The following is an 18,204-nucleotide window of genomic DNA, read 5'->3' as shown; positions in this document are numbered from 1 at the left end:
TTTGGACATCTAACCAATATGCAAATACATGTTACCAGAGCAAATGATTGTAGAAATTTGGTAACAATTAGTTGCAAACTGAGGCTCTTGGTCGGCTTTAAAACTAATATGATGGTTCTATATGAGCAGAAGATCTTCTCGCAAACGAGAGGAATTCGACTGGTATTATTTTGCAGATCTTTGAATTCCTGGAAAAAAGTCAAGCTTCAGTGCAGAAAAACAAAACAAAATAGACAAAACAAATAATTGAGGACTGTAGTTAATATTAGATCCATCCATCCATCCATCTTCTGATGCTTGTTGGGGATGGGGTGACGGAGGTAATAGCTTGACCTGAGATGGCCAAGAACCCCTCCTCTAACTCTGCTGGGGAGCTACTGAGGCTTTACTGAACTAGAATCCCTTGAGTGAGTCCTAAGGCCCTGTCCCAATACTCCCACTACCCCTACTTTTCAGCCCTACCCCTAAATTTTGCGCGTTCCCGTGAGGGTGGTGGTGTCCCAATTCCTCTTTTCACCTAGGGGGAGTGGGGAAAACTAGTGTAGTGGCTATGAATCTGTCCCTACGGAGCGAGGGATTTCGGATGCACCCTAGATGACCGAGGGCTAGAAAAATTTCCCAGAATGCTTTTCGTCGTCATTTGCGGACTGAATAAAAAAAAAAACATGGCGGACCTTTCTTATTTTTTAGTGAATAAAATCAATATTTTGAGTTAGTTTCTGCATAAAAATGCGTTTTGATTAAATTTCTAGCGAGAAATATATATTTTACTTTCATAATATTCACTCAGTGAATGTACATAATCACTCGTTTGCCCGTTGTTGCAAAGATCACACCAGAATAAAGGCTGATTTATGGTTCCGCGTTACACCAACGCAGAGCCTATGGCGTAGGTTGCGCGGCGATGCGTGCTGTACGCCGTACCCTACGCCGTAGGCTCTGCATCGATTTAACGCAGAACCATAAATCAGCTCCCGAGCCGGCTGTACTCATCTCAAAATTTTCTGAGCAAATTTCTTAACAGGCGTAGCTACAACTGTTAGATTTCATCTATTAAACCAACATTTATTTTCCTAAATGATTTATTTCAGCCAGCGGTAATTCTCCAGAGAGCTGGAGGTTTCTCCCCCGGGACGATGGCGCAGGTCGACCCGGCCGTGAGCTGCTGCTGCTCCGAGCCGGCGGCTCTTCTCCTAAAACATCGGGCTGATTTTCTGTCCTGTCTGGCACTGATTTGAGGAAAACTCACCTTGGCATCATTCTTACCGCCTCTGCCCACAGTTCACAGTGTGGATTTCCCATTCTGGGTTGGGAATGAGTTACTTCCTCAAGTGGAAGAGTTTTAGTATATTGGGATGTGTTTCATGAGTCGGGGAAGAATGAAGCAGGAGACTGACAGGCACATTAGGGCAGCATCTCCACTGCTGTGAATATCGTAAGAGTTGCGCTAAAAGGCAAAGTTGAGCTACGTTCACCAGCTCATCTTTGACCCCGAGCTGCAGCCGTTAGCTGACACGGGCAAAATGAAAGTGTGCAATTAGAACGAGCCAGCAAACGAGAGTTAGTTTGAGTTTGAGAGTTAAAATGAAGAGTTAAAGACATTTTAGAGACTCTTGTAAGGAGAAAAGGATGATCTATTTGCAGCAACAGTTTGCATTGGGGGTCCCTAATGGAGCAGTGGAGACGCTCCGTGACTAGCACACCCGGACACACAGGCCTCTCCTGGGTGACCGGACAGCATAATACGACCAGAGCGGCCACCAGCGTTAAGGTTTCCAACTTTGAAGAAATCCTCTTCGGAGTTCTGCAACAATGAGCCTACTAACAGAGATTTGAAAGGACTCTATTCAGCTTATTACGACCTTGAGAATGGCTTTTAAAAAGACTCTGAAACTAAAGTTGTTGTTGTTTTTTTGTTCAATCCATCCATCTTCTTCCACTGATCCGGCGTCAGGTCGCGGGGGCAGTAGCCTAAGCAGGGAAAGCCCAGACTTCCGTCTCCCCAGCCACTTTGCCCAGCTCTCCTGGAGGGATCCCAAGGCGTTCCCAGGACAACTGAGAGACACCGTCCCTCCAGCATGTCCTACGTCTTCTCTGGGTTGTTTTTTTGTTCTGATTTTGGGGGATTGGGGAGGGGGGGGGGTCTGCTGCTGCCGTCTCAAAAATACTGACGAGGTTAAGAGAAAGCCCTGACAACACACACAACCAGCATTAGCCACTAACAGGACCAAGTAAATGAGTCCAGTGGCCTTCCTGAAAGAATTACTGGGACCTGACGACCCCGGGACATCTGATGAGCCATAACCAACAAAAGGCTTGAAAGGTAGAAGCACACATATGTCCCGTCAGGTTTGGGTAGGTTAAGGTAGCATATGAAGGGTGTAAATGTTACCTTATGCGAGCTAAATTGGCATCTGGGACGAAGAAAGGGGAAAAACAAGAGGAAAGAAAGCCGAGGGGTCTGTAGGTGGGTGGTTCTGTGGGGAAAATGTCAGTTTTATGACTGTGGGAATCAATGTCCTTCCCCTCCTTCCTGTCTTTCTTTTCTTCACCCATTGAGTCTCTCGTCTGCGGCCCACGCCTGGTCTTGTAGGATTAACAGCCCCATAAATTTCTGATTTGGTCTTTAGGCGCCTAAAGACGGAATAATTTAGGAGTGTATGTGTGTGTGTGTTCGTGAGTGTGTGTGTGTGTCTATATAGGTGGCCCGGCGATGGAGTGGCCAGGGTGTCCTCCTGCAATGAGCTGGGACAGCGTTTCTAGACCCAGTGGGTATAGAAAATGAACGGGTGAAAATGGTGTCCACCTAGCACTGCACCTTTATGTAAACATGCCTCTCCCTTCTTTAACACTTTTCTCCAGTAGTGAGACAAAAACATCCACACACATGCATGAGAAAAAGCAGAAATAGAGGTGCGAAACAGTAGCTAGAACTCATGTTAAGCCAAGGTACACAAAAATAATAAGTAAAAACGTAAGAAAACAGCTAATAATTTGCTGCTAAACGTTGAATAAATCTATTTTAATCAGCCATGGTATCGGCAGGTTGGTTTTTGTTTTTCTACTTCTCAGGAAACCTTTCCTTACACAAAAGTCACATGAACGTGTTCTTATGAGTTCTTCAGGGGAAAAGGAAGCAGGGTGAACAGCTCACACATGCATACGAAAGTAACTCATCAGCTAGCTTTAGTAAGAAAGGGGTAAAAAGTGGCCGGTGGCCAATATCTAAAGGAAAAATAAATACGAACAGTTAAGTGTCATTCTGGTAGTTCTCTGCTCGGTGATTTACGTCTTGGACGAAGTTTGCTTTGCACGAATTATCCAAATAAAAATCGCTAGCTGCAGCCAATCCTTCAAACACGTCCAAAAACAAGGTATTTGACAAGTATGACACGTGTGCTATGTGCAAACAGACCTGCTTGTATGGACTTGACTTGAGTAAGCAGTTTGACAAAGTAACAGATACACAGGGAATGTTTTAGGTAGAAGTGCTTCAATATAGTAGAACTACTGTTTGCCTGTCAGTGCGCTAACAGGGCGCACAGGGATCGTCTGTCCAAGTCTGACCCGGGGTGAACTCGAGGTGACCCGTCAAAGACGGCCTGAGAACTGAGGAATCTCAGCCAGAAAGAGGTCCCGACTGCTCTGCAGGTGTGCAGGTGTGAGGACCTGACTGTGATTCTGCACCCGCTGCTTAAAACTGGTGCTCCTTTCCTGAATAAGACAACATGCACAGTGCAGTTTATGCGTTTTGCAATACCTGTTTAAGCCTTTAAGTCAGCTTATACTGAAATGATGAAAGAGGAGCTAGTTTGTGACATGAATCTTCCTGTTTAACGACCCGACCGGTTGATATCATCGTTTCAGACCGTATCACGCCAGCTCGTCTTTCACTCCCTCGTACAGAACGCACAGATCGGCAGATTGCACACAGAGCATGTGCAAGGCTACATTATCTGAGAAATGCGTCTGTCTCCGAGCACATGTGGGCGCCTCCACAATGCCGCCTCAGTGCGACCGGTCTGGACGTTCTGACCCGTGCTGAGGGTCAGCCGGTTGCATCACCACCACAATGTTTCCTCATTCATGCTCACCCACTCTGGGTACAGCTGGGTCAAACATCCCAGGGCTGAAAACATTCCACTTCTCATAAGATCAGGAATGTTCAGACAAATATGAGATATTCCAGGAGTGAGGGGAATACGCAGAGTGGAGACTCTGCTTAAAAAACTATTTTTAGAGTAACAGCGCCCCTCTGTGGTAAAGAGAGATGTTGCAGGTTTCTTATAATAATGCAAGCACTGGAAAAAATATGAATTTCCCTTTTTTGGGGGGAATTTTGTAAATGTTGAAAAAAGAACAGAAAACTAAATTATTGATTTTTTTTTTTTAGATCAAGTAGAGAAAAAGTTTCTTTATGAACAAAATTAATAAAAACAACAAAAACTCTTATGTATTTCATGACAGCTTCAGTTGTTTAAGGAAGGGACTTCACAAATGAAAAACTATTCAATATTCAGTCAGGTTTCAACCTTCCTTAACACTTCATTAGTTCATATGTCTTTATTTTATTTTATTATCAATTTCCAACATAAATCTTAAATCAAGTTGGTCCTGATCACAATATTTCCTGCTCAAGTGATCGTAATTATCAACCAAAAGAAAATGACTTCACCACCAAACATACTTTTCATTGATGGTGTATCAAAAGTGCTGATCTACACCTGAACATTTTGCATTGCAGCTAACTACTAATATTTCTCCAGGTTCTTTACCTAACATGTTACTCCATATCATACATAAATGTGGATTTATGCAACTGGACTTAACTGGATCTGCGCCGAGCTGCAGTTCCTGCATCACTTCCTTTTCTGAGGCAGCTTCATAATTCATGAATGACCATCGTCTTCATCCAAACATTCACTGCTCCTCTTTATCCCATTTTAAATTAGCTTTCTTCTGTTTAGCAGTTAAAGATGTTTCTCACGGCTAGTTCACCCACATCGACTCCTGGCTCTGTCTGCTCATTTTTCGGTTCTTTTGTCCTACATTTTCTATTTTCCAGCTATATTGATGTGAGTTTTCTGTCCTGACACCTTGACATCTCTCTCGCCTGGTAGATCTGGTAGTTCCTTATCGCCCGTCTAGATCCCTTTTTAATTATCTCCTCAGCACCAGGTTTATGAACATCTGCACCTCAGAGTTGGATCACCAAACAGACTTTTGCGCTGCCGTTGCCTGTCGTATAAAATGAAGAGCCGCAAGTCGCTCTTTCGCCGACTCCCGCTTCCTGATTCAGACGTCTGACGGCCCCGCCCCCCGACCAATTGGTGGCGTGTATTGTGATGACGTCAGATACAGGGCCGATTCAGCACGCTTAGAACCTCAGCAGAATAGATACAGAAAAAGTATCTACTTGGCACGCCTCCACCCACCTCGACCTGTAGTGTAAAAGCGCAAAACGGGGGCGTGGCAAGTAGCGCTGAGTAGGTACTAGTGTAAAAGCGGCATTAGGCTACAGCTCTCTGGGAACAACCAACAACTTTGACAAACTCCGTGTTGAAAATGAAAAATGAATTCAAGAGTGGTGTATGTATAATTTTTCTGTGTGGGTTTATGTTCAACGGTGAAACTTCTCCTTCATTTTACCTGTATGGGTCTGCCATCCTCTGTTCCGATCATGTTCCTCCACTCCATGAGTGACCGCTGCAGCGTGTCTAAACCCGTCTCCCAGAGCCGGACGTAGCCGCCCATGTCCACCGTGGCAACGCTTCCAGACCCGAGAGCCGCCACGAGCACGTCACTGTCCGACACTTTGGACACCCAGTTGGTGTACGGCGACACAGTCATTGACCTGGCCACCAGGAATATGGAGACAAATTAATAAGATAAGACAAGATAAGATAAAATAATCCTTTAACAGTCCCACAGAGGGGAAATTTGCAGTTTACATCAGCAAAGGGGATAGTGCAAAAACAAGAGGCATCAATAGAAATAGTAATAACAACACACTATAAACAGTAAACTGGTATATACAATAATTATAATTATAATAATAAGAAAAATAAATAATAAGAAATACTGGTATATAAAAAATAACAGACTGATATTTACAGATGGGTATTTACATATTGCACCTTGCGGTGAATGATATTACACATTATTTTCCAGTATGTACATTTATTGTCAGGTTGTATGTGGTCTACTGTGAGCAGTGCTGGTTGTGTAGTCTCACAATTATTATAAAAAAGATTTCAATGATACAACCCCAATTCTGCTCTGCAAAATGTAAGGAAAAACAGGATGCAATGATAATCTTATATTTTACCCCTAATAGAACATATCAGATTTTGCCCTTTAAGGGAAAACATTAGCTCATTTTGAATTTGAAGATAGCAACACATCGACTGTGGTTTCTATTTTAACTCTTATGTTGGATCTCTTTCCAGATTTGAAGAGGAGGAAACGAGTGAACAAAAAAAACTTTCACATTTTAGTATCACAATCATTTTGCCAGTATGAGAACACAGAAACTACTCAAGTCAAAATGTTTGTGTAGTTGCAACTCTCTCTTTCACCACAGGTTGTCGCCATAGGCTCCTATATGACACCCTCACTCCCGGTTTGTATGCGGCTACATCGCGGAGCAGGCATGCTCTGTTTACCTTGGGACGGCAACGTATTTGAGCTTTTTGGAGTTCAGATCAGTCACTTCCAGGTACGCTGCTGTCATTGGAGGAGTGACATCTGAGTGGCAAAGAAAGCAAGTCAGTTACATCCCTGGCTCAAATTTATGCTCCAACCTTTAGCCTGAACTCCGACCTTTGGGGTAGATCTCCGTCAGGGGCACCTTGTTGGGGGGAATGGCTCGGACCACCTGGTTGGCTGAGAGCAGGCTGACACAGTTGCTCCGTTTGGCCGAGCCGCTCAGACTGCCACCTCTGGAGAACATGTGAGACCCACTTTCCCTGCTCTTCATCGCCGACAGGTCGACGGGTCGTTTGAAGCTGTACACCTCATTTGGCGACTGCTCAAGAAAATACAGACAGACAGAAATGTCACAACTTCAACACGAGTCTCTCCCAGTCTCACCGTATTAGACGTCTATTGTAGTTTAAATTCAGGTATCAGACTTCAGAGGAACCAAGAGACCTCACACCTGTTTTAGACTTCAAGTGTCCCCTGTATGTTTAAAATAAATCTATTTCAAAACAGGACTTTCAGAGCTCTTTGCAGCCTCTTATTCTACCTTTAAACTGTACGTAGACTGAGAAACTTGGCCGGAGGACTTTTATTTGTTTTAAAACACTATTTGTGGCCAAATTCTCTAAAGTGATGGAAGTGCCTGAAAAAACTACAGTTTCGATTACGGTAAACTTCAAAACTGCATACAGTGAATAACCTGTACTTTGCAGTATGTAGTATGTACTGCATACTGTGTAATGTGATTGTTCTTAATACATAAAGAGAGGTAATTGTAGTATGCTACTGCATCATCTTCGTGTTGTGATGACTATAGAGGTCCATTACATTAAAGGAACCGGGAAGTGAGGTAAACTGGTCTTAATTATGGCACATTTATGGTCACATGGTTACAAAGCATACTACAGTTTTGCAAAAATATGTACATACTAGTAGTTTAGGACTCGTTTTTGACAGAAATGTCAGTTTAATTTCATGTCTTTGATTCAGGTCATTTTGAATGAAAGATAAAGAAATATTTATAAATTCTCCTAATTTTGAAACAAAAAGTTAATTTCCTTTGAGTCAGCACAAGATTTAATGTCAAATAATTAACTTAAAAATGTTCATCACTTCCTCTCATAATCTCACCATCAGGTCTGGGAAGCCCACGATGATCTGTGCGAAGGAGCCGGAGTCGGCCAGCAAACGATTCGGGGAGACAATCTTCTGGCCCAGAGCTGCGCTGAGGTTCTCGTTGGGGAGCTGCTCACTTGACAGCATGTGGGGTATGGACACTACATCTGGGATGGGGGGGGGGGGGGGGGGTAAAAGGGCCAGACAGAGTATGAGAGAGGATTTGGTCAAACTGAAGAAAGAGGAAAAAACAGTAAGACAACATGGTAGGACAGGTGTTTCAAGGTGTGTTTCATCCAAATGCCCAGTGACACTGAAAGAATTATTAAAAAGGAGCAATGTGTAAGATTGTATGTTAAAATATCCCATAATAACCTAGAAACAGCAAGAGAGTGAGAAGCAATGAGTGCAGTGATGTGACAAAAATGATAACTTTGTGTTTGGCTGCTGAGATATCTAGCGAGGTAGCGTGCTAAATAATTTGCTTTGGGCCGTCCAGTCTCGTAATACCAGTTTCTGCCATGTGTGACGGTAGCTAGCAACATAGCAGCCTTGAAGACGTTCACACTGTTTGGGGGTGTACTTGCACTTGCTGTCAGTCCTGTAGGTACCGCCCTCAACATACCATTTTAGGATAATGGGACAGAAACAGCGAGGATGGCCAACGCTTTCGGGAAGAACATTTTACCACCACCACCCAAAAAAAAACGGCAAAAAAGAAACCTTGTTTAGAAGCGAAGGGTTAAGGTTAGAGCTAAGAACAGGACTAAAACCTGTTGATCTCGACTATGTCCCGCCAGCTCCCCAGCAGTGACACCGCTGATTTGACTCGTTTCAGAATTGCAACCACAAAAAGAAAAGCTGCAACTCAGAAAAACAATTAGACTCTCGGTTGGAGATGTTGACTCCTTCGTTTCTGTGTTTTGACTCTCGGATTTTAGCTTTTGATCATCACATTTGGGGGTTTGAATGAATAGATTTGGCTTTGAATTGATGCCATGGAATTTGACAATCAGGGGGTGGGACTGTGCATTTCCTTGTTTCCTTGAGCGTAAATCAACCCACTTTGCACAGCTACACTGCCCCCATGGGTTGTGGGGTTTTGAATTCAATTTTTGGCTTCACAATACGCACAGCTCCTTAAAAAAAAACGGTGAGCACATTGTGCTGTAGACTAACTTACACTCGATGCAAGTAAAACAATTATCCGTTAGAGACAAACATGTTGGAGATAGAGGGAAGGGGACTACAAGTTGTTTTCATTCATATTTTCAGGTTAAGCCCAGTTTCTGAGGTTACCAACTTGTGCTTTTCTACATTTAATAGGGTTAATTGTGTCTTTATTCAGTGTCCCAAATCGGCAGCATCAAAAAGAGTGTTTTTTGCTGTTAACATACCTGAAGTGGCTCCGTGGCCAGAGCTAACAGCGTCCTCGTTGATGCTGTGGAGCTGACACACGCCAGAGTCCTCCGCTCCCATGTGCATGGGCTTGGTCAGTAGGAACTTCCTATCAAGTCAAACCAAAAGGTTAAAAAGAAAATACACCATCTTCCAACTGTTTTATGTATCAGAACATGATATGAAAATATGTTGGACAGGATGAAAATGAGAAAAATACAAGCAAATTTGAGCAACAACGCATGACAGAATACAGAAAGAGAAAAGACAAAGCTAGCCAACTATATGTGAAGCCTCCAGGGGAGTTAAAGGAAGTAAAGAGCATCCTGGAGGACCCTGGCGTGAGTTAACATGATAACACAATACCAAGCATGGAAGACATCAGTAAGGACCTTGCTACCCATCACTCTGGGAAGCGTTGTATAAATTTCACCAAACAATTTGGAGGAGATCGTCTGCGTGAGAATATTCAAGTGGAGAACACAGAAGCCATCTCTTCAGGGGTGGACATCCCAGCAGGTTTAAGTTTGTACCATATTTTTCATTAGTGTGGACTGCAATATTATGACTACATATTGAATATAAAGACATATGAGAAAGTTGAACTCACTTGTTGGTGTTGCTCTCCAGCAGCAGCCATCGGTCCTCTGCCACCAGGTAGACAGACTTCAGGTTGATGGGGAGGGAAATGGAGTGAACCCTTCCCTCCAGCACGTCCAGCACCTCCAGCTGGTTCCTGCACGTAGAAGCAAGAAGATCGATGACTGACTGACACCTTGCTATGACTGAGGTTGTGTGCTGTATCGGTGTTGTGGAAGATCTCATTTAAAACAGCGTCACTCACCCGTCCTCTTTGTAGAACAGAAGCCAGTTCTTGTGGGAAAAGTCGCGACACATCTTGTGTCCTTGCTGAAAACAAGGAGTAAACGACATATTAACTTCATGTTTTGGCCACAAAAGTAAAAAAAGTGGTAAATTGTACTGAATTGGACTGGACTGGATTGTGTTTAGTCTGTGTGAAGTGTCTTGAGACGGTACTACACAGATAAAGAGAGTTGAACTGGAAGGTGGACGGAAAAAAATGGGTCAAATCTGAGTGTAATCGTGTAAAGCAGAAGATGCCTCCCAAGGATTGTTCAGCCCCGAGACGGCTGACATTTTAAAACCTCTGACCTGTTGTTCTTTGCTGCTCCACCAGTTGGAGGCTCTGGAGGAAGTCTGATCACTGTCTGGAGACAACGCGAGCCTCCGCACGGCGCCAGTCACCAAGTCCAAGTGGAGCACCGTGTTACTCTGGCAGGAAGATGACGAGAACAGACGGAGAGAGGCTTTAAAACAGCTGGAAGTCAAAAAAGATGTTATACAATTTGACATGCTTGCATTGCAATTCACAGGTTTCAGGCACTTTGGACATTTAGAGACGTGTATTATTATATTAACAGTACATGAAGAGAGTGATAAAGAACCATCACAGTCCTGCAGCTGACAGGCTCCAGCATGAAACCAAGTCCCCAGGAAGATATGTTGACATTTTACGTCCCCAGAACAAACAAACAACTAAGTCTGTACTTCGGCATTTTGAAACACACGTAAACATGTTTGTGCGCCTCGTGTCCATAGCTCATCTCCTTTGGGCAGATGGAGCCACATTTAGGGACGGAGGCGAGGTGCTGGATAAGTCCCTTATATACTATTTGGACTTTGCTGTGCTCAAATCCAGCAGGAAATGGTTTTACTCCCCTAATAAGAGGAAATGAGAGATAAGACTTGATTTCATGTAGTGCAATTCTACAGCAAGCCTTCGTAAGACAGCACTCAGGAAAACCCGCAGCACAAATGTAGAAAAAGACAAACATACTGTACATAGTAAGACACAAAATGTTTAAAATATACAAGCTTGAACATTGAAAGCCGTCTTGATGAGACTTGGAGAGAGGAGAGAGCGGTATGACAAGTGTTTACAGTAACATTAACCCTTTGAGATTTGTTTTAATTGAACTCTCTAGAGCTAAAACTACCCTGGGTCTAACAGTACATGGTAAACAGTGTAAACTGTAGTCAGGGACCAAAACGGTGTGAGTTAAAGCAGTTTTGAGTTTGAATGGAATGTGTTTACAGTAAATTGGTCATTAATGTTAGCACGGGGAACATTGGTGCTTAGTCAAAATAAACTTCTGTTCTAAGCCTTGCTTGTGCAACACTCAACAATGTGCTTCGACCAAAGGACTTTAGTGTACGGGGAACTTTAAAATTAAATGAGCTAAGTTTACTTTGTACGTGTACAAAAACTACTGCGCAACCTAAAGACTAAGGACTAAAACTAATATCCAGATTTATAGTTAATATACACTAGCGTCTTTATTTGTGTTGTCCCTTTGACTACCCATACACCACTAACATTTTTAAAAATAATAACAATAATATTTAATAAATGATAAATAATAAATAATAATAAATTAAGTAAAAGGGGTTAATTCATTAATTAAATAAGTAATGTACAATATAATAATAGATATCTATCATCATCATCAACATCACAGTCCTCTTTGAACATACAAAGCCATAATAATGGCGATCTATACAAAAATACACATATCCATTCAGAAAAGAAAAATAAGTGACAATTAAAGCTGCAAGCAGCGATGAACGGGCCCTCGCACTCACGGCCACCGCCCCCATAAGCATATCAGAAATGACACCACCCACGACTTCCTATGTCAAACCATTCAAAAGATATAGCAGAAAAAAGGGACAACCAATCAGAAGAAGGGGCGGGGCTAATTAAGGCCAACGAAGGTCAAGGACTCCATACAGAATCTGATGACACCACCCACGACTCTCTATGTCAAACCATTCAAAAGTTATAGCAGAAAATCGGGACAACCAATCAGAAGAAGGGGCGGAGCTAATTTTCACCAATTATGGTCAAGGACTCAATACCGAGTCCCATGACACCACCCACGACTCTTTATGTCAAACCTTTCAAAAGTTATGGCAGAGAAAAGTTTTCTAGGGGGCGCTGTTGAGCCGTTAGGCCACGCCCATTAATGCAAACCATGAAATATCAAATTTATCACCAGGCCTGGCTTGCATGCAAAATTTGATGACTTTTGGAGAACTATCAAATATGGACCAATCAGATGAAGGGGGGCACGCTTTTTGGCGTCTAGCGTCGCCACGGTAACACTTTTGAAAGAGAAAAGTAATGCACGTAGTCGCAAGATGAAGACGCACATTTTGATGTATAACACACCTGGGTGCACGTTACGGTTCGGGCCGTATTAATTGCCGAAAGAATGGCATAAATTGCGCCAAAATTACACAATTAATTCAAAATGGCCGACTTCCTGTTTGGTTTCGGCCATGGCGCCAAGAGACTTTTCTTTAAGTTGCGACATGATACAGGTGTGTACCGATTTTCGTGCATGTACGTCAAACCGTATTGTGGGGCTTGAGGCACAAAGTTTTCTAGGGGGCGCTGTTGAGCCGTTAGGCCACGCCCATTAATGCAAACCATGAAATATCAAATTTATCACCAGGCCTGGCTTGCATGCAAAATATGGTGACTTTTGGGGAACTATCAAATATCGACCAATCAGATGAAGGGCGGCACGCTTTTTGGCGTCTAGCGTCGCCACGGTAACACTTTTGAAAGAGAAAAGTAATGCGCGTAGTCGCAGGATGGAGACGCACATTTTGATGTATAACACACCTGGGTGCACGTTATGGTTCGGGCCGTATTCATTCTCGAAGGAATGGCTCATATTGCTCCAAAATTACGTGATTAATTCAGAATGTTCAAAATGGCTGACTTCCTGTTCGGTTTCGGCCATGGCGCCAAGAGACTTTTCTTTAAGTTGCAACATGATACAGGTGTGTACCGATTTTCGTTCATGTACGTCAAACCGTATTGTGGGGCTTGAGGTGCAAAGTTTTTTCTGTCTGAACCAACCAGATGAAGGGTGGGCGCGCTTTTTGGCGTTTAGCGTCGCCACGGTAACGCTTTTGAAAGAGAAAAGTAATGCGTGTTGTCGCAGGATGGAGACGCATATTTTGATGTATAACACACTTGGGGGCACGTTACGGTTCGGGCCGTATTAACTGCCGAAGGAATGGCATAAATTGCGCCAAAGTGACACGATTAATTCAAAATGGCTGACTTCCTGTTCGGTTTCGGCCATGTCGCCAAGAGACTTTTCTTTAAGTTGTGTACTGATACAGGTGTGTAGCGATTTTCGTGCATGTACGTCAAACCGTATTGTGGGGCTTGAGGCACAAAGTTTTCAAGGGGGCGCTGTTGAGCCATTTTGCCACGCCCATTAATGTAAACCATTAAATATCAAATTTTTCGCCAGGCCTGACTTGCATGCAAAATTTGGTGACTTTTTGGGCACGTTTAGGGGGGCAAAAAGGCCCTCCTTTCGTCAGAAGAAAAAAGAAAGAAAAAAAAAAAATTCCTACAGATACAATAGGGCCTTCGCACTGAAGGTGCTCGGGCCCTAATAATATATATAATATATATATATATATATATATATATATATATATATATATATATATATATATAATTTTTTCCTCTTTTCTTCCCTCTCTATTCTTCCCTCTTTTTCTTATGAATGTAATCTACACCACTAACATTAATAGATCATTTTAGAAATTCACCCATTAGACATTCAGTGAGGGCTGAGTGTGTAAACAAACAGGAAGTGAGAGCAGCATTACACATACACTTCAACCAATGTGAGGGGGATGTATGTTTATTCCGGTGTGTCACCGCCGGTTGCGCAATAGTCCTGATTTTGGCCCGATCCTGCTCCTTCCTGTTTGTTGACCAATAGTAGAGGAGCTGCACCAAGAACAGCAGCCCTCCTCATTTGCATAATGAGGCAGAAATGCATAAGGTAAAGTAAAAAAAGCTTGTATTTTTAATTATGTCAATTTTGGTCCTGCACCCAGTTCTACATCTATTTTAACAAATGTCCACTGTGTCGTTTTGGCCCAAGACAAAGGTTTATCACATATACTGTGCATGCCTGCAGCAGTTTGTAATGAAGCGGATCTAAAAAAGCTTCTCACTGAAGACGCTATTCTTGCATGACCGTGTTGTGACGAAGATACTCAGGGTTATCCAATATAGTTTTACTTTCATGAAGCGCCCCTCTTTACACAATCAGCTGTAAGGGCTCGTGAACAGAGCCAGCCTTCTTGCTGACACCGTGACAGATGACTGCAGACAGCTTCAGTGTTGAGGATCCAGTCCTGTCCAGTCTATTGTCCAAATAAACACATGCCTAGTCTCCACCTCCTGAAATCTATAATTATCTCTATTGTCTTGTTCACATTAAAGATAAGATAACCGTGCCACAAAGCAGTCTAGTCGGTCCTCTGTTCTCCGTCTCCTGTCCACCACTAATACTCATGATCCTGAAAGAAGTGGGCTTGTAAAAGTCTCCTCAGGACTTTTATCATGTGTATGATGTGTAAACCACATTCATTTAATCACTGTGCCAAATACTGAGAAAAGCTTTTATTTATTAAGCGTCGACCATTCAGACCATCTAATTCATTAGACAAAGTAACGGTATTGTTAACACCAGATTGGTCTCCAGAGGGTTCAGAAGAAATACCACGGGTCAAAGTGTCATGTCTGTTAAAGGTTGTATGAGTTGGAATAGCCCTCCAGCTACGACTCAGGAAAGTTTCTCCACTTCCTCTCCCTTTACTTCCTGTGCAACATCCCCTTCAAGTGTCACAACGGTAGGAAATCAGGTCCTTTCTCTCTTTGTTATTGGGTCACAGGCAGGTATGCAGTCACATGGGCAGAGGGAGGGGAGTTCTGGCGCGGGCCCAGTCGTGAGAGTCGAGGGGAGACGTGGGGGCCCGGTCTCACAGTCTGTGGGCGGTCGCTGAGGAAGTCCTTGATCCACAGACGAGGTCGTGGCTGCCAAGAGACCAGCCTGCTGGGGATGATGGTGTTAACCAAAGCCGCTGTAACTTATTGACATGTTTCTATTTATGGTAGTCCTCGTTTATTGGGAAGCTTTGGGAATTCATACCACGAGAAACGGGCTCAGCTTTGCAGGACTGCATTATTTGAAAAGAGGCTTCCTTTACTCATTTAGTTTTTATTACTGGGTAATAGGGCTGGGCGATATATCGAGATTTTAATATATATCGATATATTTTCAAACACGATATGGTACGAGACAATATCGTTTATATCGATTTAAAATTTTTTTTTTTTTTTTTTTTTTTACATTTTTTTTTAAATGATTTTGATATAGCTTATTTTGTAACAAATTGACTTGAATGTTTTATTTGAGATTTGCACAAATGTTTTGTTATTTGCACAACTGTCAACCTCAGTGGAAAAGTCTGCCTGTTACTGTCTACATTGTATTAATTGCACAGTGTATTTTAATTTAATTGTTATGCAGGAAAGGGACATTTGTTTTATTTTATTCAAGAAGCATTTTATTCTATATATGCAGGCAGTTTATTTTTATTTCATTTGTTTTATACATTTTGATATTGTGCCTCTGTTAATAAAGGTACCTGTGTGACATTTGGCACGAGGCTTTGCATTAAAACTGACTGTTTTTTTAAGGGTTTGCCTCAGAAAAAAATGAAGCTAACAGAGATGCTATGCTATAATGCTTTGGGGGAAACCCCAATTAAGGCACAGAAAAAATATCGAGATATATATCGAGTATCGCCATTTAGCTAGAAAATATTGAGATATGACTTTTGGTCCATATCGCCCAGCCCTACTGGGTAACAGCATTTTAACATTATTCTATACATGTTCTCATATTTTCAAATGCGATTGTAACACTGAATACAGTGGATTAACTACTTTTTTTCCCAAATTAACCATATTGCAAGAATGAGACTTGGAGAGCGGCTCTTGGGAACCTCATCAGAGAACTGGCTCCATCAAGGCTCAACAAGTTGACCGTGCTCCACGCCGACCCCACGTTGCACTGCTTCGTCTTAATGACTTGTCCAGCGTTTGGAAGGAATAAAAGGAATAAAATAACCACACACATATATTAGCACATATCTACGCTGCTGTGCGATCTTTGCGTTTGGCGCCATCGACTTTTGCTCAGCCGCGGCCGACAGAGGCCCCCCCACCTCCCGGTGAACTCCCTGGATCAGAGCGCCGATGCCCTGCGAGATCCAGCTAATGTGAACACCGGACTGCGGGCTAATTCAATTCAAATACAGACATATTGGCTGTGTTTGTGTGTGGGATATCTCTTTATCTGCGTGTCTGTGTGTTTTGGATGAACTGTGAAAAAAAGGCTTCATGACGCACAAGTATTCATCTTCAATTGAGCTTTATGAGAGGGAGCCACAGGGGAGCTGGCTCTGGCCCCGGCTCCGGGTACCCTGCTCCGCACTAATGGTTTCCTTATGGCCTCCCATTCCTGGCGCACACGCCGCTATGTTGAGGAATGGCTGAGCTATTCGGAGAGGGCAAACCCCATTTCCTGATTCTAAACATATACTGCCGTCAGAGGGACCGCGTGCGTGTGAAAGGGCACGTGTGCATGTGGATTCATCATTACTAACCTTTTTAAGAGCATCTCTGGAGCTGATTTTTTGCATGTCCTTGAATGCAGCAGGAAAAAAGTATCTGAATGCATTCACAGTTACGTGCATGCACGGATTCATGAGTGAATGACTCGTACACGTTGTCTTAATTGTGTGTGTTTGTGTGTGTGCTTCCCTGGAAAGCCAACGACCTGTGAATGAACTTAATTTTGTCTGGGCCTCTTCATTTTTAGACAGACGAAACACGATCCATCACTGTAGTATTTTTAGAAGTCCTCCTCTCGCCTAATATGCACCAGCTGTGCAAGTGTTCTGGTCGGGGAGAAAGCTAACATGCATCGTTCTTGTCTTCCACTCTGCTGTCAGAGGCCAGGGTCTTACGGGGTAAGAGACTTTGAGCAGCAAACCACCCTCTGAAGGAACTGCCTTATGCACATCTATTTTCATTTCTGGGGAGTTTGTGGTTGAAAAAGCTTCGATACCAAAGTTATGTAATTGCCACTCAACTAAACAACAGACGGAACTTCTTTAGAATTTGACAGGTGGTTAAAGTGGACGTTTATATTGTCAAATCTTTTTTGTGTTTTTGGCTCTTGTTCCCTTTGATTGTTTTTTTAAAATCTCACTGCAGGTAACATCTTCACATATTATTACAGGAGACACAAATCCTCCGCAGTACTGCTCTTGCTGCTCGTTCTGTACCGATTCAGCATCAATCAGTGCAAACCTCCTCTACTGTCTCCATGTTTATCATTTACATCTTGCAAATCCGGAAGTTCCTCGGCTCTGGACAAGTTAAGACATTATTTTCTCCACGCAGCAGCTTCGCTATGTCAAGAAATTCCTATTGTGGACAGCGATTAAGAGAATGTGGATCCTTTCCCCAAGCAGCACCTGACATAGCTCTTCACCTCTCACCAACTGCTCACTGCTGTGCTCCCCACGCCAATTTTCACCACGTACGCTGGGTGGACACCCACAGCTGTGTCACTAAAACATGACACCACCATTCAGAAAAGTTGGTCGCCCTAAATGACAAATATTCCTTAGAGGTTGCCTTTCCTTGCCTTTCCTCCACAACAGAGCCCCCCCCCCCCCCCATCAAAGGACGTCATCCATCCTTTATGATCAGCATAGATGGGGAAAGAAATGGTTCCCCATCAGCAGCTTTTCCACAACACTCAGCCAATTTAATCTCCTGTCACAGTTAGATTGATGGTGGCTGTAGTTTCTTTGTGGTTTTCAACACAATATGTTTTGCATAGCTCATTGACAGCACGAGTTCGGATTCACTTCCTCCCAAAATGTTTAAAAACTTGGTAGTTGTTGTTGCCGCGGCCCCAGCCCTTCACACGATAACAGTTTGCCCTTTTTGGAAGACAGAAACATCTTGATGATGCACAAACGAGTTAAACAAAAAAAAAAAAA

General features: G+C 43.0%; 1 protein-coding gene across 1 annotated transcript in view; it reads right to left on the bottom strand.

Moving 5' to 3' along the window:
- The window catches only part of vwa8 (von Willebrand factor A domain containing 8), a 119,457-nt gene that overhangs the window by 25,896 nt on the left and 75,357 nt on the right, over positions 1 to 18,204 (bottom strand). The window contains exons 30-37 of the mRNA XM_061723236.1: positions 10,390 to 10,509; positions 10,061 to 10,125; positions 9,827 to 9,952; positions 9,216 to 9,325; positions 7,834 to 7,985; positions 6,823 to 7,027; positions 6,666 to 6,747; positions 5,650 to 5,854 (exon numbers count right to left, since the gene is read on the bottom strand). Coding sequence (XP_061579220.1) covers positions 5,650 to 5,854; positions 6,666 to 6,747; positions 6,823 to 7,027; positions 7,834 to 7,985; positions 9,216 to 9,325; positions 9,827 to 9,952; positions 10,061 to 10,125; positions 10,390 to 10,509 — 1,065 coding nt within the window. The remainder of the gene's footprint in view (positions 1 to 5,649; positions 5,855 to 6,665; positions 6,748 to 6,822; positions 7,028 to 7,833; positions 7,986 to 9,215; positions 9,326 to 9,826; positions 9,953 to 10,060; positions 10,126 to 10,389; positions 10,510 to 18,204) is intronic.

The sequence above is a fragment of the Cololabis saira genome, chromosome 6, assembly GCF_033807715.1.
Source record: "Cololabis saira isolate AMF1-May2022 chromosome 6, fColSai1.1, whole genome shotgun sequence".
NCBI classification, from domain to species: Eukaryota; Metazoa; Chordata; class Actinopteri; order Beloniformes; family Belonidae; genus Cololabis; species Cololabis saira.
The sequence above is the reverse complement of the archived record's forward strand: the minus strand, read 5'-3'. Positions and strand labels throughout refer to the sequence as shown.